Source organism: Notamacropus eugenii, chromosome 3 (assembly GCF_028372415.1).
Source record: "Notamacropus eugenii isolate mMacEug1 chromosome 3, mMacEug1.pri_v2, whole genome shotgun sequence".
NCBI lineage: Eukaryota > Metazoa > Chordata > Mammalia > Diprotodontia > Macropodidae > Notamacropus > Notamacropus eugenii.
Window position 1 is genome coordinate 297,155,120 of NC_092874.1, and position 23,843 is coordinate 297,178,962.

The 23,843-nt window shown below is 49.8% G+C and overlaps 1 protein-coding gene across 1 annotated transcript; it reads right to left on the reverse strand.

Moving 5' to 3' along the window:
- Positions 1-1,739: 1,739 nt before the first annotated feature.
- Positions 1,740-23,463, reverse strand: LOC140534744 (SUN domain-containing protein 2-like). The gene is made up of 18 exons (XM_072656160.1): positions 23,367-23,463; positions 19,897-20,061; positions 19,020-19,219; positions 18,327-18,461; positions 17,982-18,077; positions 17,618-17,711; positions 16,392-16,462; positions 15,316-15,443; positions 6,637-6,888; positions 6,405-6,482; positions 5,637-5,680; positions 5,120-5,285; positions 4,584-4,805; positions 4,318-4,402; positions 3,993-4,108; positions 3,674-3,841; positions 2,738-2,830; positions 1,740-2,494 (listed from the first exon to the last, which is right to left on the reverse strand). The coding sequence occupies exons 2-18, from the start codon at positions 20,028-20,030 to the stop codon at positions 2,381-2,383; spliced, it is 2,196 nt and encodes a 731-aa protein (XP_072512261.1). The 5' UTR covers positions 20,031-20,061; positions 23,367-23,463; the 3' UTR covers positions 1,740-2,380.
- Between the last annotated feature and the right edge of the window lie 380 nt (positions 23,464-23,843).

The window sequence follows — 23,843 nt, forward strand, 5'->3', positions numbered from 1 at the left end:
TGTTCAGGCCTGAGCATCACAGTGTGGGAAAGAAATGACCAAGGTGAGGTGCATTCAGAGAAGGGTGAACAGAAGGATGAAGGGCTCCAAGAACATGGTGTAAGGCCCTTGAGAAGCTGTCAGAGGACCATGAGAACTGTCTTCAGGTGGCACAGGAGATGGAACTCTGCACCTGGAAGCAGGAAGATCCAAGTTCAAATTCTCCCTCAGATACTTACCAGCTGTGTGACCCTGGACAAGTCATTTCACCTCTGTGCCTACATTTCCTCATCTGCAAAATGGGTCTAGAAATGGTGCCTACCTCACAGGGTTGTTGTGTGGATCAAAGGAGATATTTGTAAAGTGCTCGGCACAGTGGCTGGCACGCAGTAGCCACTCTCTAATGCTACTATTTGAAAAGTGATGTGGAAGGGGGATTAGCGTGTTCTGCTTGACCCAGGATGAAAGAACGAGGAATAGTGGGTGGAAGATGCCCAAAGATAGATTTCAGCCTGATTTCAGGACAAATTTCCCAACAACTTGAGCTGTCTGAAAGTGGAAGAGGACGGCTGGCAGTTTGTGACGTGTTTAACCCTTGCTGGAGGGTGTCAAAGGTATGCTGGTGACCCCTTGTTGAGAAGGCTGTAGAGTATATTCTTTCTTTACACCTGAGTTGAAGTGAATAGCAATGCTCAGATAAAGTGTCTGCTGGGTGGCAGGCCTTGTGCTAGCTATGGGGGAGACCAAGGCAGACACAAAGCTCTTTTCCTTAGAAAGCTGTCCTGCTCCTGAAAGATGGAGCAGGCACACAGAGGAATGTCTGTCTGGATAGGTGTGTGTTTATGTATGGATATGCAGACACACACAAGAAAGTATATAACATCAATTTGGGCGCACTGAGGGAGGATTAAGACCAGGAGAGGCCTTGGGTGAGCTTTAAAGGAGCAGGCAGAAATGAGAAAGCCTCCTCTGGTTCCCTTACCCAGCTTTGCTTCTCCCAGCCCAGGCCTGGGCTTAGCTCCCTCTCGATGCCCAGGACAATCCCTCCCAGGCCTCACTCAGCAGCAAGGAAGCCACCCTTTAACCAGGGAGTTTCTACCAGAATACCACCTTCTTTTCCCCACTACTCCAAGTTGGCCTCAAGAGCAACAGGTGGACAAGGAGAAGCCACAGATCCCAGGGAAAATTTATATTTGCATAGGCATAAATTAGAATTTGTTGATTAAAAAATCAAAGTAAAGAATTAAACAGTAGCCTTTGTGATGGGGAAGAACTAAGACCCCATCTGTAGGTTCCTACGCAGGGCTGCTCAGACGCCAGCTTCCTGGTAAGCGAACAGAAGCAGAGGGAGCAAACTGGGTTGAGGGCCAGCTAGGGTCAGCCTGCCACTGTCTGCTGGTGACCCCCAAAGCCTGCAGATGAGTGAGTGCCCCTGCTTGCTTCAGGGACCAGTGGCCAGCCCTGTGGTGTGAAGGCCTGCCTTCCCTCCTACAGTAAAAGGCAGGAAGGATGGCAATGTCACTGTGAGGATCCTTGCCTGACAGCCTGCCCCCCACCCCAAGCTGGAGCTGGAGTGAATATCACCCTGGGCCCCAGGGGGAGGAAGCCGGAAATGAAGCCTGTAGCTTTTCTGTCTGATAACAAAGAACAAAGAGATCTATGTATAAATACAAATATCTATCTATATACATAATACAATGGGCCCGCAGGGCCAAAGAATTTGCCCTTCCCCTCCCATCCCAGCCTTAACTCCAAAAAACTAACCCCAACTCTATCCCAATAAACTTAACACCAGGGAATTGTGGCCAGTCCCAGATACTTCAGATTTCAAAGACTGCCCCCATCATGCCCCATGGTAAAGAGAACTATGCATGCTACCATGGACGGGAGCTTTAGCCACCTGCTGGGGCATGCCCAAGACAGACTGTCTACCAGTCTGCCCTTTGGAACTGCCCAAGTTGTCATGCCCTCAATAAACCAAGTTCTTTGACCTAGACTCTTGGGCAAGGTAAGCTAAGGTGGCCTAAGCTGTGGTTCTGAGTGCTGCTGAGCATAATAAGGCCCTCATGATGTCTTGACTCACACCTTCAACATATCATACATAGCTGTGTATACACCTCCTGAGGGCAGGCAGGGCCTGGTAGGGAGCTGGGCCACCTGACCCTCAAGAGGATGGGGAGTGAAACAAATAGCTGAGCTGGTGATCTCCTCTCCATCAGAGAGGGCAGGGTGGGGCCAAACTGCTCCATGGTGGTAGGCTCCCACCTTGTATCTCTCCCAGAAGCCACAGTGGCCATAAGGGATGAAGTGTGGGAGAGGGCGAGAAAGTGGGATGAAGTGCTTGCTGGGGGAGGGGAGGGGCTGAAGGGGGAAAGAGGGGAAAGGCCCTGGGGGGGAGAGGCTAATTGGCAGGCTTCCCATGGACCCGGAAGCGGTAAATGCAGGTGTACTCAGGGTGACCCCAGTTGCTTAAGATCCGAAGTTCGACCACCTGGTATGGGGCTGTGTCATTGCCCTGTGGGAAGAGGAGACTGGGGTCAGGAAGGCTCGTGATCCCTTGGTGGACATCCTGACCCCAGAGCCCGTGCCCCCCAGGCCTTCTTCAGTGGCTGAATGTTATCCCTCAGGTTGCTATCAGAACCATGGGGTCCTGGCTCAAACTGCAGCTCCTAGCAAAGCCACAGCATCCCCATGGCTGGTGATCTAGCCTTCAAGAGCACCAGCCTCCCTGGGACACTGTGGGGCCAGCCCTCCATACCTGAAAGTGGAAGGTCTGAATGGACTCCCCAGCATTATCATAGGTAAAGTGCCCGAGGGCCACCCCTTCCGACTGTGAATCTTCATTTAGCCCCTACAGAGAAGGAAAAGCAAAGGGAAGGGATGGATGGATGGCTGGATGGCTGGATGGATGGATGGATGGATGGATGGGAGGGGGTTAGAGGAAAGGTCATGCTGTTAGGACATGAATCCAGATCTATCCAGGGAGGCAAAGGAAGGGGAGGTTGTGGAGGAGGAGGTGGAAGAGGAGGAGGAAGGGGGTGTAGGGGGGGATACATTGGGGAGAGTAAAGGGGAGAAAGCAAAAGCCACCATGATGTTTCCTTCTTTGGTCCCCTCACCTTCCAGCATCTCTCACTAACTCAGTAGACAGATCCTTTTCCCTCCAAGCCCCTGGCCTCCTTCTCTGCCTCTTCCCCTAAGCTGCTGAATGGCTTGGGACACACAATTTAATTGTAGGTGCCTCAGTTTCTTCATCTATCAGGATTTAGGTCCTGAAGCATCCTGTTCCCCTACACGTTTCTTCTTCTCCTCTGGCTCCACTTTTTTCACCCACATCCTCCTTATGAGGACATTCCAACTCTGCCCTAAGGAGGTGACTGTAGGGAATGGTGCTCATCATCCCCACTCAGCTCCCCCATGGGACACCTGGCCATGGAGGCACCCATGTATAAAGGAGTTGTATAAAAGGACCCTGAGACAGCATTGAAATCTTGACTGCTGTCAGCTGTCCTCTTCTGGCTTCTCTCTAAGAAGAGGGGGAGCAGGGAAAGGGCTGGTTGTGGAGTCCAGAGACCAGCCTCAATATCCCAGCTGTAAAATGGGCACATCCTTCCATTCCTCACCTCACAATGCTGCTGTTAAGAAATGGCTGTCAGGCATACGGGAATGGAGAGCTGCAAGGCTCAGATACTCACCAAGATGACAAAATCCTTGGGGGCGCTAGGGATGTTGCTGATGGGAGACAGGGCTTTGGGTACATGCTCCAAGGTGACAGCAGTGAGGTGGATGCGGGCAGATAATCGAACCACAGCAAAGCCCTGGGGGCCCCGGAATGCCCAGCAGTTGCCAGGGTAAACATCTGGCTGTGGGCAGAAGACAAGTCAGGTGACAAGTCAGGTGGGCAGCCAATGGAATAGATTTCCATTGTGTAATCCTCCCACCTTGAGAGCCCAGCCCCCACAGAAGGTGGGAGATGGCAGAGAGCCAAGCTGGGGGCCCTTTGTTCTGTCATACCTGGAGGATGGCTCTTGGGGACTGGAAATAGTACCACAAGGGGATGCCAAACAGACTGAGAAGGGCCGTCTTGGTATCATAGGTCTCTGAGCAGCGGCTACTGATGATGCTGGCCCCTGAAAGAACAAGAGGGAGAGAAGTGAGGTGGGGGCAGCTGAGGGCTGGCAGGACACAGAGGTAGTCCTGAAGATGAGGGGTCACTGCCAGGGCATCAGCCCTTCAACTGCCCTGTCCCATAAGGGGCATCATGAGTTTTTAATTCCTGCTGTCCCTTAATGGGCAACCATCATGTCCCCAGCCCTCTGGCTTTCTACAGGCTACCTACCTGAGGACTCCAGGGCATAATCCACTAGCCCAATGCGGTCTTCACTGTATCTCTTCAGGGCCTCATTCACAATCTGGTGCACATCCTAAAAGACAGGCATGGATGGACTCATGGGCCTAGCTGCCTGCAGAACTGGCCCAGCCCTTTCACCAGAGGGCCACGTGTGCTACCTGCTCTGCCAGGGCTTCCCCTTCCTTCCCTGGAGGCTCCTCTCAGGGCAAACCCATGACCTCCGACAGGCAGACAGGGAATGGGGCAGGCCTCACCTCCTCTGTGACCCCAGTCACTCCTTCCTTGTGAAGGGTCAGCCTCAGGCTGGCAGCAGCTTCACTGGCAGATTTGACCTGCCCTTCTGCCACCTGAGTGAGGATTCTGTGCTCCAGGTCCCGAAGTTGGGCCTGTACCTCCTCCAGCTGAAGAAGCCCAGCCTTAGCGCCCTTGTCTCGAAGAAGGTACTGACTGATCCAGGCTGGGAACTGAGACTCCACCTAGAAACCACCAGAGACCATCCACAAAACAGTAGAGGTAAGGAAGAAAGAGGGCCGGGACAGGGGACCTGGGGAGGGGGTGTCTAGAAAGACTCTGAGAGCTCAGAGCCTATGCATGTCTTCCTGGTGCCAGGGAAGGGACGGTTGTGAACCAAGTGACTGGCATTTTTCCACTGCTTTCAGGTCTACCAAAAAAGATCTCATTGGACCCCAGTGGACACCTTAGAGGGTTGGGTCTCCCTGGGCAGATGCTCAGGCAGCCCACCTTGGAGAGAGGGGCACATGTGGTCTAAGTGGTGGACTGGAGGACTCACATCACTGCGCAGGGCTGCCATCTTCTGTGGCCAAAGGTCTACTTCCTCTGCCACTGCAGCCTGTCTCTGGCTCAGGGCTGCCAGTTCCTGTCTCAGGCCAGCCAGCTGGGCCTCCAGTGGACCCATAGCCTTTAATATGTTTTCCTGGAGGGCTTCTTGGGCCAAACTAGACAGTGACAAAAGGAAAAGGGAAGGGCAGCCACTGGCTAGTGACACAGGATAGAGTCAAGCAGAACCACTATCAAAGGGAAAGAACAGAACCAGAGATCTGGGTGCAAGTCTTCCCTGACATTTACTCCCTGTGTGACCCTGGGCAAGTCATTTCCTTCCCAGGCCTCAGGACCCTCATCTGCTCTCTGAGGTCCTTACCAGCTGGGATTAATCCTATGGACATGCTAACCCAAGTATTCTGGCTCTACTGACACCCCCCCAGAGAATCTCAGTGGTGCTTTCTCTGGTCTAGTTTTCTAGCCTTCCTTCCCTCCTCTTCTCTTTGCCAGTTAGTTTGGGGCCTTACCTCTGCCATTCAGATTTTAGCTGGAGCACCCAGCTTTCCAGCTCCTGTAAGGAAGATGATGGCACAATGAGACTGATGAAAACACCAAACCACACTCTGGGGACTCATTGTCTCCTCTGGGTGGACCCTCTGTCTGCTAAGGAGGATCTGAGTCTCTGCAAACTGTTGGGCTCCAGAAATCTTGACCTTGAGTTTGGGCTAGACCTTTCAAAGACTGGACTCCTCCCTTATCATCCCACCAAGAGGAGGCATCTGACAGAGACCCCAACTCAGCTGAGATTAGGCATGAACCACTTTCCCTAGAGTGGTGAGGTCACTTCTCAGTCCCTGAAAAGAGTTTCAAACTCAGCTGTTGAGTTACAGTCTTCTCATTGACAATCTTATCCCTCCCTAGTCTTCATGCATGGATGTGCTCAGTACAGGAAAGGGGTTCCAGAAAGGAGCTACAGGAGGAGGCTTAGGTTGCTTTAGATCAGTAAGCTCTCTGCTTATCCTTCGGACAAGGGGATCCAGAGTCCTCAGACAGGAGCTCTCAGGGACAATGAGTCAATCGAATATGCTCCCATACAAGTATGGAATCTGGCCAGAAACCTGTAAGCAAGTGTTAGGTCTACTGACAGCAGCACCAACATTTCCAGCTACAAGTGACCTCCCCCAAGATGTCTCTGCCCGCTCTCCACCCCTCCGCCCCACTCCCCCCGCGCCCCCCCTCCCCGCCCTCCATCCCCTGTGTCTCTGCCTCCAGAAGCGTCAGAGCTTCTGGATTACCTGGGATGCCTGAGAAATCTTCTTTAGAACATTATCCAAATCTTGCCGATGTTCTGCCCTGAGGGTGGTGAGTGCTTCCTGGAGACCACCAAAAAGGAGACAGGCGTTCAACAAGACCCAGAGAACTTGGCAGGTCCTGCCAAGCCCAGAGTGCTGCCTCACCTCAAGACCTCTATGCCTTCCACTAGCTGGGCTTGCCGACCTGGTCTTCTTAGCAGAGCATTCTCCTCACCTGGATGTGGGCAGTGGTGTCCCTACGGAAGTCCTTCTTCAGGGTGGGTTCCCATTGGCTCATCAGGCCCTCCAGGAGAGTTGAAATATCCTCGTGGCTCAGGCTTTTTCCACCTCCATTCCCACTGGCCCCCTGCAGCTCCAGCAACTCCAGCCTGATGGCCTCCTTCTGCCAACGTGCAGAGTATTCAGAAGCCAGAGTTTCCAGCCGCCTTTCTAGGGCATGAACCTTGGACAGGACATGCTGTTCAGCCTTGGGAACAAGGAGGAAAACACACAAAGATGAAAAGTCTCTTAGGAGGAGGAACAAGGAGCACTGGGCATTTGTTAAGCACCACTGTGTGCCCGAGGTGGGGCTGAGTGCTGAGAACACAAGGACCAAGAAGGAAACCTTTCTTGTGTACGAAGAACTTCCATTTGAATGGAGGAGACAAGGACATTAAAAGCCACCAGGTCGTTTAACTGCTGTCGGCAGATTTCTTCATTTCACACTTACGCTATTTACAAAAACGTAAGCATTGTTGGTCTCCGCCTGAGAATGGAAGTTCCTGGTCAATGGGAATGGTTTCATTTTGTGTACCTGTGTCCCCTAGGCCGGGACCCGGCACTGAGGAAGTGCTTAATAAATACATGTGGGTTGACAGGCTGACTGGAAGAAAGAGCACCAGAATGAATTCTCAGCATGGGGGCAGCCATTTGGGTAGGGTCACCGAGTGTGAAAGGAGTACAGAAGACCAATGAGGCTAAGGCTGGAAAGACAGGGTGGGGCTGTTTTCCTCTGGGGGGCAAAGGGGAGGCCCTGCCATTGACTGAGGAGGGAAGTCACTTGGTCTGCTCTGTTCTTAAGGAAAGTTCCTTTGAGAGCAGAGTGCAGAACAGACTGGAGGCAGGGAGGCCACTCAGGACACTGCGGCAGTGAGCCAGGAGAGTGATGAGGGAGGGCCAGGGTCACCAGGGTCGAAATGGCAAAGAAGCTGAGAGAGCTCAGGGCAAAAAGCCAGGTCAGAGACCTCCCCAAGAGGTACAAAGGAGGCTAAGCATGCAGAAGGTCCCCTCCCCACCAACCACACAGCACAGGGGCAGAACCAAGAGAACAGAGGGAGGGTGGGCATTTTTGATGAGCCCAGCCCACCTCCTCTCTAACCATCTAGATAATGTGCCAGACCACATTCTCATGAGGAAAGCCAAGAAAACATCCCTGTGCGTCATTTCTCCAGCCCAGGGAAGCTTAAGAAATAAGAGAGCTGTGGACACTGAGGTGGGGGCTGGCCAGGAGCCCAACATAATGGCAGCCAGGACAGTGGGAAGCATTTCATTGCCCAAGGATGGTAAAAGGGCTAGAACTGAATCCCTGAGCAGGAGCAGATCCCAGGCTATCCTGGGAGCATGAAGGGGGCCAAATGACTCTTCTAGGCTACAGACGTAGGGCTGAGAGGAGCAGTTATGAGTGAGCGAGGCCCTAGCTGAGCACTGATCAAGAAAGGGGTTCTGCAAAGAGGTTCTGGACCTGAGCCCCAGAGCACAGCTGGGGGCTCAATGTTCACTTTTAGTCCTGCAGTGGGATACCTCGGGTAGGAGACCCAGACGCAAGAAGAGTCAATAAGTTCGGTCCCTCTGAACCTGCAGAACCTCAAAGTGTGCTAACAATGACTGAGTCCAATAACATTCTACAGAAACTCCAGCACCCGCAAGCCAGAAGACCTAAACCTGAGTCAGGAACTTGCACAACTCAGACAAGAATAGCAGTGAACAGATATCACCACTATGGAAGCACTGAAAGTTTGCGGACTGAACTAAGAAAGCCCAGAGGTGAGCTGAGCCCAATGCCAACATCAAGTTCATAGTCAAGAAATAGGCTGGAAGAATGAGTAAACAAAACTGAACCTGACCACAAAGGGCTACTATGGCTCAAGACAGAAAGACAGAAGAAGGCAATGACTTGAAGATATCTTTAAGCAAATCCTCCAAGAAAAAGGGTAGATTGGATAAGAGTTGAACAAGAATTCCTAGAAGAGTTAAAGAATGAGATAAAAATGAACAAAAAGTGATTTTAAGAGTGGAAGAGGAAAAATTTTTAAAAAGCGGTACAAGAAAGATATGAGAAAAGAGTGAATAATTAGTAAAAGAGGAACAAAAATACTGAATTCCTTAAAAATTAGAACTGAGCAAATAGAAGCTAATAACTCTAGGAGACAACAACAAAAAATAAAATCAATTCAAGAGAAAATGTATAGGATCTCATACAAAACTCCAATGACCTAGAAATGGATTGAGGAGAGAGAATTGGAGAGTCATTTGTCTATCCAAAAGCCAGGAACAAAAAAGGAGCTCAACATAATATTTTAAGATATTACAAAGGAAAATGCCCCGATGTGTTAGAATCAGAGGGCAAAGTAGAACTTGAAACCACAAATCATTTCCTGAAAGAAACCCCTACATGAAAACTCCCAGCAACTGTTCTAAATCCAGAACTGCCAGGTCAAGGAGAAAATTCTGCAAATAGCCAGAGAGAAATAATCCAGTACTGTCAGGACACATGAGATTTAGAAGCTTCCACATTAAAAGAGTACAGGGCTTGGGATATCATATTCTGGAGTGGAAAAGATCTAGGATTAGAGCCCACAATAAGATTAAACTACCCAGCAAAACTGTGTATCGTCCTACAGGGGAATAAGGACCCTTCCTGAAATAGAGAACTTTCAAGCATTCCTGATGAAAAGACCAGAACAGAATAGAAAATTTGACATTCAAACACAGAACTCAGGAGAAGAATAATAAGGTGAACATGAGTGAGAAATCACAAGTCACTAAAAAAGGGCAAATTGTTTAGATCCCTTGTGTGGCAAGATGATACATGTAACCACTTCAGAATTTTATGATCACCACGGGTCCTAGAAGCAGTCTAAATAGATAGCGACCTGAATGACTGTATTATGTTGTGAGGATCTCAAAAGAATGGAAGGGTGGAGAAGAGAAATGCACTGGAAGGTTGTGGGGAAGGAGAGAAAGAATGGGGAAAGTTATCTCATAAATGGGGTGCACTAGAAAGAGTTTATACAATGGGAGGGACAGAAGAGGGGAACAGGCAACACGAACCTTATTCTCATCTGAACTGGTTGAAAGAGGGAAGAATACACATACACACACAATGAGATGGAGAGATTCATTTTACGCAAGGAGAAGTAGGAGGAAAAGCGTCTAAGAGAAAGGTGAGGGGGAGGGAAGAATGACGGGATAGATTAAGGGAGGCAAAGTTCAGAAACAAAAGACTACTGAAGAAGGGACAGAGTAAAAAACAAAAGGATGAGTGTAAAAGAATAGCATGAAAAAAAATATACATTTAATGAACACAACTGTGAATGGGAATGGGATGAACTCACTCATAAAATGGAAGAATACAGTTGAATGGATTAGAAACCAGAATCCAACAATATGTTATTTACAAGAAATATGCTTGAAACAGAAAGATACACAAATAGAGGAGTTGGAGAAAAAGAATGGATCTTACAGAATGGATCCTAAAGAATGGATGAGTCAAAGAACAAATCATAGAAATGGTTAACAATTTCATGGTGACAATGACATAACTAAATTTTGGGGATGCAGTCAATGCAGGACTTAGAGGGAAATGTATATTTTCAAATGCTTACATCAATCAAAGAGACAAAGAAACAGATTAAAGAATTAGACATGCAACTAAAATATTTAGAAAACCAACAGATTAATCCCTTCCCAATTAAACACCAAAATCAAAATCTTGAATCGATAGAAAGATGAACGAAATTGAAAGAACAAAACCCCAATGAACTAATAAATAAAACTATAAGCTTTGAGAAAAACAATTAAATAGATAAATCCTTGGCTAATTTAATTTTTACAAAAGAAAACCAAATTATTACATCAGAAAATGAAAACAGTGAATTTACAATCTATGAAGAGAAAATAAAAGTAATTACTAGGAGCTTTGTTGCCCAACTACATGCCAATAATAAAAATGAAAATCTAAATGAAATGAATTTTACAAATATAAATAGTCTTGTTTAACAGAGCCCTTAAATAACCCCATCTTAGAAAAAGGAACGAAACAAGCTATAAATGATCTCTCTAAGAAAAAACCCCAGGACTAAATCAAATTTTTCCAAATGATTAAAAAGTAATCAATTCCAACACTAAATAAACGATTTGAAAAACAGGTAAAGATAGAATCTTATCAAATTCTTTCTATGACAAAAATATAATCTTGATACCCAAACCAAGGAGAGTCACGTCTCCCCAAGAAAGGGAACTATAGATCAATTTCCTTAATGAATATTGATGAAAAATATTAAATGCTAAGAAAGGAGATTACAGGAATATATCACAAAGATATATTGTGACACTGTGACCAAGCTGGATTGATACCAAGAAGTTGGGCCTGGGTCAATTATTAGGAAAACTATAAATGTAACTGATTATATCAATAACATAAACAACAAATTTATATGATTTCAACAGGTGCAGACAAAGCTTTTGACAAAATGCCTCATCCCTGTTGAAAAACACTAGAAAGCACAGGAATAAATGGAGTCTTCTTTAAAATAAGTATTATCTAACTAAAACCAAGAGCAAGCATGATATGTAATGGGGATAAGCCTTCCCAGTAAGATCACGGTAAAGGAAGAAAGTCCATTGCCAACCATTGCTATTCAGTGTTGTACCAGTTACAGCAACTGCTAGATATAGCAATAAGGCAGAAAAGAAACTGAAGGGAAAAAACTGCAATGAGGAACCAAAACTATCTCTTTTGGTAGATGATACAATGGTTTACCAAGAGAACCCTAGAGAGTCATCTAAAAAACCAGTTTAAAACAAAACCAGTTCAAACAATTACTTAAAGAAAGTTGGAAGCCCATCAAAACCATCAGCATTTCTATACATTAATCAAGAAAATCCAGCAGGAAGAGATAGAAAGAGAAATTCCATTGAAAATAACTGTATACAATTGTATACTGTATACAACCTGAGAGTTTGCCTGCCAAGACACACACAGGAACTATATGAACACAATTACAAAACATTCTTCATACGTAGAGATCTCAACAGTTGGAGATGTACTCACTCCTCGTGGGTAGGTCAAGCCAGTAGCATAAAAATGATAAAACTACCTAAATTAACTTATTCAGTGCCATACCAACTGAACCACTAAGAAAGTTCTTTGGTAGCAAAGAACTCATTGACAGAGGAGTGGCTTATGGATACAAGGAAATATGACTATGCTGTACGAAGCCACAACTCTGCTTAATTAGAAGACTTACATGAACTGGGGAAAAGTGGAATAAATGAATGAGGAGAACAAGAAAACAAGCACCACAGACAACCATGGAAATGGAAAGAACAGACATGACCCATGAGGATCTTCTTCCCTTCCCGTCCTGGCTAGGGTGGGAAATACTGGCAGGGAACCTGCATCTAATGCTGGGCTCGCCTGCTGTGTTCTGCTGAACTTTTCTTCCCCTTTTTGGTTTATTCTTTTGCTTAAGGGCTGGCTCTGTGGGAGGGCAAAATGGGAAGGATACACTGAGCAAGGTGGTTCACATGAAAGCAAAAGCTAGAGACAAGTCTTCAAAGTCAGTGGGATGTGTGCGTGTGTGTGTGTGTGTGTGTGTGTGTGTGTGTGTGTGTAAAGATGTACCTAATTCAAAATGATTTTCACTAGTAGATCACACAAGCTTTGCAGGGTTTTTCCAAATTCCCTGCTTCTCTTTCTGAGAAGACACACTGGGAAAGGTAGGTTAAGTAAAAACCAATGATATCAAGAAAACTTTTGGAAACACACAACACGATGAGGAGACGTGAAAATGGTTTTCAGACTTTGTGGACATGGACAGGGTTAGAGTTGCTTTGCTTGTCCTGGCAAGGTAGAAGTTGTGGCACATTTCAGAGGCAGGAACAGCTTCCTAACAAGGTGAGTCACTGAGCGGGGAAGGAGCTGACTCAAGAATTTGGGGGCCTCCACTCTCAGGACTGAGCTGAAGAGGGAGGCTGAGGGCCCTTCCTGATGTTTGCCGTTTCACGGGGCCACTGTTTGTATCCTTTAGTCACCACCCTCTTCTTCTCTTGCGCCAGTGGCCTATTTTCAGATCCAGTGTTGCCTTTGGTTTCTTTGCTTGCCAAGAGCCGCTGGTCTCTGACGGAGGCAGCCTCTAGGATTGCTGGCCTTCTCACTGGAATGTGATGTTTTGGGGCAGCAGTCAAACATCCTTAGGAAACGATGCTATGAGTCAGTGTTCCTTTTGCCGTGCCTGAGTGGTTGACACATCTGAAGAGGAAGGACTGGAGCTGTTGGAGCTGTACGGTATGTTTTTTCCCCTTTTGTCCCCCTTTCTTCTAACTTGCTGGATTTTGACCTTTGTGGGGCCCAGTCACTGATCTGGTCCTTGATGCTGAAATGATTCGTGTAACCAGCATTTCTCATTCCGTGAAGATGGTCCTTTGGTTTCGTTGTGACATCTTTTGGTGCTGATCATGTATCCTGTGCCTGGGGACTTTCTTACTGACAAATAATAGTTGTGTCTTCTTCCCTTGCACGTTGTTTTGTGGACTTAGTACAATGACAGCCAACAAACACTGATACACTCCCACTAAGTGTAACAGGCTATGCCGAGTGTTGGGGTCACAAGGACAAAATGATCTTCTCAGCTTCCTCCTGGACTTCCTTTGCCCTCTGTTGCCTTATGCTCATTTGGAATAGCAACTATGGGGTTTTTTAGTTGCCTTTAAAAATGTGATGAAATCTAATCCTTGAGGCTGATTTGCCTCCTCCAAATTCTTCTGCCTGTGAGTGATCATTCCACTGATTGTTTTACCCCCCACATCTGAAAAAAAAACTCCTTGCAGCTGACATGAGAAGTCAGACAAATCAAATTCTGACACTGGCTGTGTCCAAAATCGTGGACCTCATTGTGCATCTGACATCCAGCACCTCATCTGTTGCTGTTTCTAGAGCCATGTCCTTTATCCCACCACTCCATGTCACCCCTCAGATTACACTGGAATAATGTCAACCACTTAGACTGTGGTTGGACTGTGTGAGGACTGAGGGAGACCAAGTACTCTTTGTCCTTCTCTGAGGTCCCCTGACCTCTGTCCACAAACAGAAGGTGGCTGCAGAAGGCAAAGGTTGTTTGGTCTTTTTATCTGCTTCCCAAGTCATCATGACTCCCCAAATCCAATCACCTGGTGGCCAAGCTTCTGGTGGGCAGACACCAGGATCTGCACACAGCCTTCAAGTCTTCCCAGCTTGATCAACTCTGATAGTCTGGGCTCTGCTACCAATTTCTGGAGACCCCCCCCCCCTCCAGAATCACTTCACTGTGTGACAAGGTGTTAGGGAAGGCCTTTTGGGGGAGGCAACTATGATTTCAGTTGAAGGCAGCGGGGGAACGCGGGAGGCTGAGTCTTGAGAGGTTGGCATTGAACTGCCCCAGGTCCCAAAGCTAGCAAGTGGCAAAGCTCAAACTTGAGCCCAGGTTTTCTGACCCTGGCTCCCCAGGGATCTGCATATCCAAGGTGAGAGAGTCTCCTAATGCTGCTTGTGAGTGGCCCTGGTGCAAAGATTGATGAGTTTGGAGATGGAAATCCATGGATAAATCGAGGTTACTAAATGAAGGCTTCATTATAGCCTGGATTTATATTCTCATCTCTTGCCCCACAGCACAGACCATTAAGAAGAGACTGTCACCACTGAGATGAATGACCTATCTTCTGCATGACACACACTTGGCACCCAAACAGCAAAGACAAAGAAATGGAAACTACTGGCTTGCCCCCGAACTGGGCAAGAGCTGAATAAATTATGGTGTAAGGATTGAATACAACCGTGCTCTAAGAAACAATGAAATAGGTGGTATTGAGAGAAACCTGAGAAGACTTTGTATGAACTGGTGCAGAGCAGAGTGAGAAGAACCACAAAGAAGCAACTTTGAAAGACTTTAGAACTCTGATCGATGCAGTGACCAAGTACTTTTCTGGAAAATGACCCAACTTCTGACGGAGAGATGGCCTCAGGAGGCAGAAGGAGACATAGATCTTTTAGACATGGCCAAAAAGGGACTGGTTTGCTTAACTCTGCACATTTGTTACAAGTGGTTTGCTTTTCATTTTTCTGAATGGGTGGGAGAGGGAGAAGGGAAATAAAACAGACTTTTGTTCATTACAAAATGGAAACAAAAGCAGCTTCCTCTGGCTAATCCTGCTTCCCCCTCCTCTGATGCCTCATAGTGCTGCAGAGCTGTTTCAAAGACAGCGCTAGGAGAGGACACCACCTGGAAGATCCTGCCAGGCCAGAACTGTCTTCAAAGATGGTATGGTAATAGTCTGTATGGCTGCCATAGAAGAAACAGCATAGCCAACTCCCTCTACTGCTTCACTCCCATCTGTCCTGGTAGATCTCCATTGTACCTAGTTGTTTCCTCATGACTCGGGGACTCCTTCAGGGCAGGGACTGTGGGCTTGTTTGTTTGGGTTTGAATTCTTTCTTTGAATTCCCATCCCTTAGCACAGTGCCTGACACACAGTAGGCCACACTTAAGAAATGGTAGTGGACTGAGTGATTCTGGGGTTGATTGGAACAGACTTGGTTGTGAGCAGACTGTCTGCCTGTCCTGCACAAAGTGTTCCTGGCACTCACCCAGGCACTCACCTGGAAATATGGGGTGGATTCTCCTGCTTCCCACACCTCCTCTCTCCTGTTGCTGCCCTTTGCTGCCCACCAGGACAGCATAGCAGGGTGGAATGTCTGTAGTCCATAGGGGTAAAAATACCAAGCACCTAGCACATGGGAGGAAAGGCTAATGAAGGCAGAGGCTGAGGCACCAGAAGGGAAACATGTCCAGGATGAGGACCTACACCTGGACTGTGTCTGGCAGTGTCACATCCACATGGGCTCAGACCCTGGCCCAAGGAAGGTGCATGCATTATGGGCCCCATGATCTGGAAGGCAAGACCCTTCAGGAAAGGCATCTCTCATGATCCTTTCAGGAGTCATTACACACTTTTGGATTATGAGAAAAATGAGGGACAAGAAGCAGCTGGGGAGAGGACATGGAGAAGTCCTGCCTCCTGGTCCCAAGCCTGGTCCACATACAGCCCTGTCTCTTCTGGAGGATCAGAGTGCTTTCAGGAGATGCCAGCTGAATAGAGGTCCTGGTAACTGACAGCTTGTGGTGTCACCATTCCCAAGCTGGGCTTCATCTCATAGTAGGGGGTAAGTGATGTCATGGTTCCTGAACAGAGTACAGCTCTTTTGGGACCATCCAGGGAGGACCACCCTGTCCATTCTCCCCAGTGAGAAGGGGCAAAGGCCTCCAGAGCTGGCATTGGCTGTGTCCTGCCCAGCTAACCCATTCATTGTGGACTCAGCTCTTCTACCAGTTCCCCCACCCTCAAGTGCCTTGACAGTGACCACTGAGGGGGCAGATCAAACACCCATGTAAAGCCAGCACTGTCATAGTAGGCATGCAGCATGAGTCTGGGAGGCCTGCATACAGAAGATGCACAAGAAAGGCTTGTGGGATTGGATCAAGAGGAGGAGACACAGGCCGTCTATCCCATTTCAGGCACAAGAACTTTCCCATACAAGGCCTGGGTCCCTTTTCCCCTAAAGGCTAAAGGCTCCCCTTCAAAGCTCTGTCTTCCAGACTTGCGTTCAGCAGCCCTGCCCCCAAGCCCTTGTCTGTCTGGGCTGGCAGGGTGCCCTGGGGACTCAGCAAGGCTCACCGTAAGCCAGCGAAGCCAGAAGCAACAGCATCAAGAGAAGCAGAAACAACTTCTTCAGAGTTGAAAAGCTCCTGGATTTCATGGGGATGAAGGAGGAGACATTAGTGCCTGGTCTTCCCCACCAGATTCCTGTGCGACCCTCCCTGAGCTGCTGAGGAAACCAACAAAGGGTGTGCCCCCACCCTGGGACAGCTACGATGGGGAGCTCTGGGCTTTTATGGACAGCCCTCGAGGTCAAGTGGAAGGAGAAAATTTGACCTTGGTCAAATGTGTGAATGTTGTTATGAAAGGTGACAGGGCTGGTGGAAGGCATCTCCCTCCCAGGGCTCTCAGGAATGTGCTTATATGCTAGTGAATTGGGCAGGCTTCTTTTGGCTAAATCATTTCAGTGCTTGTCAAATTGGGACTTGGAAGGAGTAAGCCCTGACAAGGTTGGCTAGTCTCCCTGGGCCTAGCCTGTGGCCCCAAGAATCCAGAGCTAGATAGGGAACCTGCAGCCTGGAGATCACATGTGGCACTTGAGGTCCTCAAGGGTGGCCCTTTGACTGAATCTAGACTTCCAAGAACAAATCTCCTTAAGAAAAGGATTTGTTCTGTAAAACTTGGCCTCAGTCCAAAGGTTGCACCCCAGGACCTAGAAGGCTACATGTGGCCTGGAGAGCGCAGGTTCCCTACCCCTGCTCTACAGGCTCCTGGACACAGCCCTGGAGGCTGCCTGGAAACCTGGACATGACCCCCCACAGAGAAACTGTAAGGATGGCCTGGCTACCCGAAGGACTGGGAAGAGACTACAACCCCTGGGAGCTCAGGACTTTCCAACTGGCCAAGGTGAAGCCACCAGAGTCAGTGGAGATGAGAGGCAGGAACTACTGAGGGGACAGCTCCTCCAAGATACTCAGGAATAGAGCAGCACCTGTGCTCATGGGGATTGGCATGTGCTGGGGAAGGGTTAACAAGCAGTTCTGAAGGGGGTGAAGGCACACACAACTTGTCCCATCTTCTTCTTCAGTCTAGATACCCAGAGGAGCCCTGACTGGTAGCTGACACTCAGGAGCAGGTTCAAGCTGGTTCCAGCTGATTCCAGCACACCCCTGACCCTGACCTGACCTTCTGTCATAAGATTCATGGCACAAAAGTCTCAAAAGCTGAACTGAGCTCAAGCGTGGTGAAGCTTTTTCAAGCATGGGTTCTTTGGTTCTGGCAGAGCCCAGGGAGGCCTCACTGACCTGGTTAAGACAAAGACGTCCAGCAGGGAGGCAGCTGTGGTCAGGCGGTAGCAGGTAGTGCCCAGCCACCAGTAGAACAGGCCAAAGAGCCAACCTGTAAAAGTCCCAGCAGAGGGGTTCAAAGGCTTCGCCCTCCTATCCCAGAGTTAGCTTGCTCCCAGCCTGCCCACTCTGCAGCTGCTCCTTGAATCTCCCAAGGCTTTCTAGCTGTGCCTGGGGATCCTGCCATAAAAGCCTGTCTCCACACACTGTCCTAGGGTTAGCACCCAGGCCTGGTGTGCCCCAGCGTAGGAATGAGGAAGCTCTTATGGGCCCACAGCAGGGACTGCCCTGGGCAGTGTGCCCACCCACTCCCAGAACCCACCTGGAAAAGTGATGGCCACCCACAAGAAAGCGCCAACTTGGGAGGCAGCATTCCTTAATGAGGATGCTGAGCCAGGCTGGTCCATAAGTGTGTGCCCTGCAGGAAAGTGAAGACATGAGGAGCCACCCAGAAGGAGACACAAGTGGGCCCCAGGCATCCCCATTACCATGCTGAGGCTTGGGCCCTCCCAACCTCCAAACCCCCACCTGGAGCCAGACTGCAGAGTTCTCTATCCTTTTATCTGAAATCTATGTTCTCCCCATCCCCCCTGGATGGGGCACCCTTCAAAGTACACGGGGCAGCGTCCAGGGGATGGAGTTCCAGTAGGCAGGAAGTGCTGCCTACCTGCAGAGTCATCCTCCGAGGAGTATCCTGAGGAAGATCCATAGATATCATAGGTGACTTTGCCCTCATTCAGTCCATTGATCTTACTCTTCTCAGCACCTCCCAGGCCTCTCCTCCTCCTCACCAAGTCCCCACCTGCACAGAGCATGGAGGTGCCTGATAAGCAGGGAGCTTCAGGCTTCCAGCAACAGCAGCTGCCAGAGGTGGAACACCTGGCAGAACTTTTCAGAAGTCAGACTTCCCACCCCTTTGGGGGTCTGAGCCCAGAAGCCCACCCCCCATGTGGTTTAGGGCGGGAATGGAGTTCTGCACAAGGGCAAAATCTGGCCCCCTTCCTATTTCTGTATGAGGTAAGAACACTTTTTATGTTTTTAAGTGTAATGGAACTTTACTGAAACATGTAAAGATGATTTTTAGCTCATTGGCTGCACAAAACCAGGTGGCCTTCTGCCTTAGGAGGCATGGTTATTGTCAGCCAGATCTGGAAAAGTGCCATCTGTGGGACTGAGGGGCTTCAGGAGAATGGAAGGATCTCCCACCTGGGAGGATCCAGGGAGATGAGCCAACCTGGAGGAGTAAGGTAACTCCCAACAGACACTAGCCTCCTTAGGAATCTTTAGAAGACAGGGAGGAGCTTCCTTCCTTCTCCCCAGCCCAAGCCCTCGGGTTTGTCAAGCTCTGGCCAGAGCTCACCACGTTCACTCCAGTAGACATCGCTGTCCAGCTGATCTTGTAGGATGGAGCTTTTGTCCACCGAGGCGACCCGGGGGCCCCTGACGTAGGACTCGCTGACCACTGATTCACTGTAGTAGGTAGTGTGAGGATTGGAAGCAGGGCCCAGGTGAGGGGCTGGTGAGAGGCGTTTCACACTGCCAGATTTCCTCTTCAGAGTCCTGGGGGGCGCCAAGCATGAAGAGCAAAGGAAAGAGGGTGAAGGAGATGAAGCAGGAGAAAAACAGGGGGAGAAAGGCCTGGAGGAGGAAGAGACTTTCAAGGAGCTTCTAGGATGAAAAGAAATGATCCCCAAAGCCCTCTTCTGTTCTTATTCCTTCAACAGATGAATCCTTTATAACATTGGAACAAATCCCCAGCTCCCATGGGCCAGGCAGGGCCTCTTTCCAAATGGAACCACCATGATGAGGTACAAGAGGAGCTAAAGCCACCTGAACCTGTCTCCTCCCCCACAGGTCCATCACCCCCATGGCTTCCTATGCTCTTGCTAGGCCCTGCAGCTCACCCCAGAAACCGTGGGTACTGGGCCACATGATGGTTGTTCCCTGCCCAGCTTTAAGCCTCAGTTTCTGGCCCTCTCAATGCTCAAAGTCACCCCTCCCTAGTTCCTGTTCTCAGAGAGTGAAGGCAGCAGCAGCCCAGGTTGGGGTAGAAGGGGAAGAGACGGTGCTGGGGACAGGAAATTCTCGCATTTGTGGGGAAAGAAAGCACTAGAGTGATGTTTCCACCAAAGATGGGGGCAGGAAAGAAAGGTGCACATGGAAGCTGGCCAGGCCCTTGGCTGCCCTGAGTGGTTGTGATCTGGAAGATGACCTAGGGCCGCTGTGGAGTGGCTTACCTTAAGGGACTGTCCTTGAAGGCAGTGTGCTGACCAGCCACCAGGGAACTTCCTCCACTGCTGCTGCTGCTGCTGCCTCCATCATCATCAACATGGTAACGATGGCTCAGGCGCTGACTGCGTCGAGACATCATCAAAATCTCACTCTAGAAGTGCTAGAAATTCCTGGAAGAAGCAAAAAGTAATGAGAAGCTGTGCTTACTGACTGACTAGGTGTGATTTTCTGGGACCCCCTGAGAAGAGCCTGATGGGGGAGACGTTGAAGGGGAGGGATGGATTCCTCCAAAAGGAAAGCTGGCTGCACTGGGACAGAGAGGCGCTTTCCTAAAGAGTTTCTGAAGTGTCTCCCAGACGCTGAGGGTGGCTGCTCACCAGGGCCAAGCCTGCCAGCTTTGTGCCTGAGCTGGCCGTGACATCTTCTTGCAGGTGGCTTCCCTGGTGAAGCGCTGCCCCCACTCTCTCTCCAGCCTCCATTTGGAATGTCTCCCTTGGTGTCTTTACTGAATCTGGGGTTTTGACACTTGCCTTGGGATTGTTCTCAGGTCGCTTCACACACACACAATTTCCTTCTCGCCATAGTTGTTAACTCTGAGGGAAAGGCCTGCTTTCCCTTCCATGTCTTTGTTTCCCCTCATCCCCAACAGCACCCAGTTCTGTGATCATTCTGGAGGGTGGATGGGGTCCAAGCTAACCATCAGATACTAACCCCACCCCTTAGGTCATGTGTTTCTTTAGTAAGAGCCTTCAATGGACAACTGGATTATTGAACTCATTTTACAAATGAGTAAACAGACAAGTGGTAAATTCTCGAGGGGTCCCCATACCTCTTTGGAGGAAGAGCCTCCAAAGCAGGCCCTGGGCCTTCCTGTCCCCCAGCTCCCTCAGCTCCAACCTCACTGCCTCCTCAGGGATTTCTGAATTGTCAAGGATTGCACAAGCAAAGTTTCAGTGACAGAGGGCTGATACAAAAGGGAGGCTGTCCCAGCCTTAGGAGACATGGATGTCATGAACATGAATTAGACCACCCCTAACTCAGATTACAGACGAGACCAGGTTGTAGGGGATCTCAGCTTGGTTTCCTAGTCTATCCATGCTATAAAACCATCTCTAATATACCCAACCTTGATTTTGGAGGGCCTGTGACCTTTGCCAGAAGCTGTATTCTGGGGGTTACTGCTTTCATTTCCAAGATGCTTGCTTGGGTCGTGGGACAGAGACCCCAATGGATGTCTCTGCCAGTTGGGAGAACAAGAAGGCCTGGTTTGGCTAGCAGGGAGAGTTCCTACTAGACTTGTCCTAAAAAGCAAGAAACCACATGTCTCCCTGGCTAAGGAAGCCCATTTGGTCGACCCGTGAGCTTCTCTGAAGATGGGGTGCCCACTTGGCAAGGACAGGAAGAGGGAAATCGGCAGCAGCCAAGGCAGACAGCTGGCCTGATGTCCCTTGCTAGCTTCCACCCCCACATGGTAATCAAGTCTGCCCCACTGGAGTCTTTGAATGCCCACCCACTCGGGCATCAGCATCAGCTCTCACCCTCCCTCCCCCATGCTTGGGTGGAGTCTTTGCCCGAGGCCTCAAACAAAGCAGTACAGCTAGTAGTCAGGCTGTTGTGGATACAAACCTAACCACATCCCAGGGGAGGCCTGAAAAGGCTGTATGGGCACCCCGCAAATTGCCAAGGAAAGCCCCCGGTCTGCCAGGTAGCCTTATCTTCAGCATTCCAGTATCATAAAGACAGAGAATCTAAGCTCTTGACTATTCTGAATTCTACAGTCAAAGGGAAAAGCCAACCCTACCCTCTGTCATCATAATCTAATCCCTGCTCTGCCCTCCCCCCCTCAAAAAACCCCCATGTTTTGAACAGCACAAGGCATGGTTGCAGGCCCAGTAAAGGCAGAACTCTCTCTCTGCTACTACTTCCTATGCTGACCTACAACCATAGAATATTAGTATTGAAAGGGTCCTTGGAGATTTCAGAGGCAGTCACAGTACTGGCCCCCAATAAGGTGGCGCTCATCAAGAAGAGTCCTTTGTTTTCATGTGAGAGGATAAAAGCCCAGTTTAGAAAGATACTGCCTCATCTGCCATCACATGGTCACCAGCAGGGCCAGGGTGGTGTTAGAACCTGGGGCACCTGCCCCCTACATCCCTCTGCTTTATCCTGACTCACCCCACTCCATCCTGTTATGTGCAAATGAGAGCTGATTTTACCCAGAATCTCACTAGTCTCCCACAGTCTCCTGGGGACTGTCAGGCCAAGATGCTACCATCCCCCTGACTTGAACCTTCACATGCCTCCCCAGCCAAGTGACTTTCATCTGAAGGCCACCTACTGTCTTGCTCTGGCAGTCACTGACCCACAGGGATGGACTCCTGTTGGCTCAGGCTGGTGAGCACACAGGATCTGCCCAGATTGTGAACAGAATTTGCAGGGCCAGAGATGGACAGACTCTTCCAGGCTGCCCAGAAAGGGCCTGGGGGATTGGTAAGGTTTCAACCACAAACATTGACACTTTTCAATAGCTCCAGCGTGGAGCAGCCTGGCCTTCTCTCATCTGCCCAGCGATGACCCACAACACCCTCCACAGTCCTTTTCAGGAGCTGCTAACCCAAAGAAAAGGGATCACTTGCACGTGCCGGGAGTCTGAGTTTGGTTCAGCTCTGCAAAGTTCAGGGGAAGTGGAGGGAAGTGGCCAGTGGCCTGAGAGGATTTCCTTCAGGGAGGAACTAGGAAGGGGGCCATGATGCTCTGGCAGGGTCACCCAGTGAGCCAGGGGCAGCAGGGCCTTCATCCTGGGAGGATCATCCCCGGGCTGGGGATGCCCCACGTTAGAGGGTAAGCTGGAGGGCAGCTGGCCTCTGGCACTGGGAGGATGAGCCTGGCCAAGACCAGGCAAAGAGTGGGTGATGAGTCCCAGTCTGGCCAGCCAAGGGGGGCATCTGGGGCCAGGGGACAGGGTGCATCAGGTCTGGGCACGGGACTGTTGCCAGCTCTCCCACCCTCTCCAAATACACACAAGTCACACAGACACGTGTATGCACACACTCACTGGGAAAATCAACACAACTTTGGCCCAGAGGGAGGTGGAAAGGCATGCCAGGCCTTGGCACTGGGAAGTGAGTCCGGGCCTGGGCAACTCCATTTTGGGGTTGTTTGTGGGGAGAGGAAGCAAGGGGGCAAGAAGGCCTGGCACCGAGGGACCCAACTCAGTTACCGACATCCCTGGATGCTGGGGATTTGGGGGAGAGGTTAGGGGATGAACCAGAGGCAGCTGCACCAGGGGCAACTCTGGCGGGAGAGCTGTGCCCAGGTTTGGGGGGCAGACAAGGGGAGGGGCCGCCTCTGTGCCCAGGTTTGGGGGGGCGGCCGTGTCCTGGCACAGAGGAGGGCACCGTGCCCGAGCCGTGGCCCCTCCCCCGCCCCCTCCTCTCCCGGCCCTGACCCGCCCGGGTACATGCAGAGAAGGTACCTGCAGAAACGGCTCCGACCCTCCCCCGCCCGCCAGCCGCGATCGCGTCCGCGTCGGCCGCTACCGTGGACACGCGGGAGGAACATTGGGGGAACGCGGGGCGAACGTTGGGCGGGCGGACAATGGGGCGCGGGGGCAAAGCGGTGGCGAGCTGAGGCGGGGGCGCGCGCGGGGAGTGGGTCCACGTAAACCTCGTGTGTGAATTCCACAAGTACCTTAATATCTGTTTTATTTCTCAACATCCTTTATTTGGGTGCCGATTAGACTACCTTCTTATCCTCCCGCTCCAGCTCTTAAAAAAATGGAAATAACTTGAGAATGGTTGGAATCATTCGATTTCCCATAATTAGGTCTAACTCGCTTCAATATTTTAGATTCAAGTGTAAATTTCTGCGTGTGTGTGTGTGTGTGTGTGTGTGTGTGTGTGTGTGTGTGTGCGTGCGTGCGAGTGCATTGCAAGCAAGCTATGTTGCAGGT

What these genes read in the sequence shown, in the direction of transcription:
- LOC140534744 (XM_072656160.1), bottom strand. Translation starts at nt 20,030, where the DNA reads ATGATGTCTCGACGCAGTCAGCGCCTGAGCCATCGTTACCATGTTGAT. An exon ending in TGGCAGCCCTGCGCAGTGAT is followed by an intron (nt 4,806 to 5,119) that starts GTGAGTCCTCCA and finishes GGTGGTTTCTAG; the next exon opens with GTGGAGTCTCAGTTCCCAGC. An exon ending in TTATGCCCTGGAGTCCTCAG is followed by an intron (nt 4,109 to 4,317) that starts GTAGGTAGCCTG and finishes TTGTTCTTTCAG; the next exon opens with GGGCCAGCATCATCAGTAGC.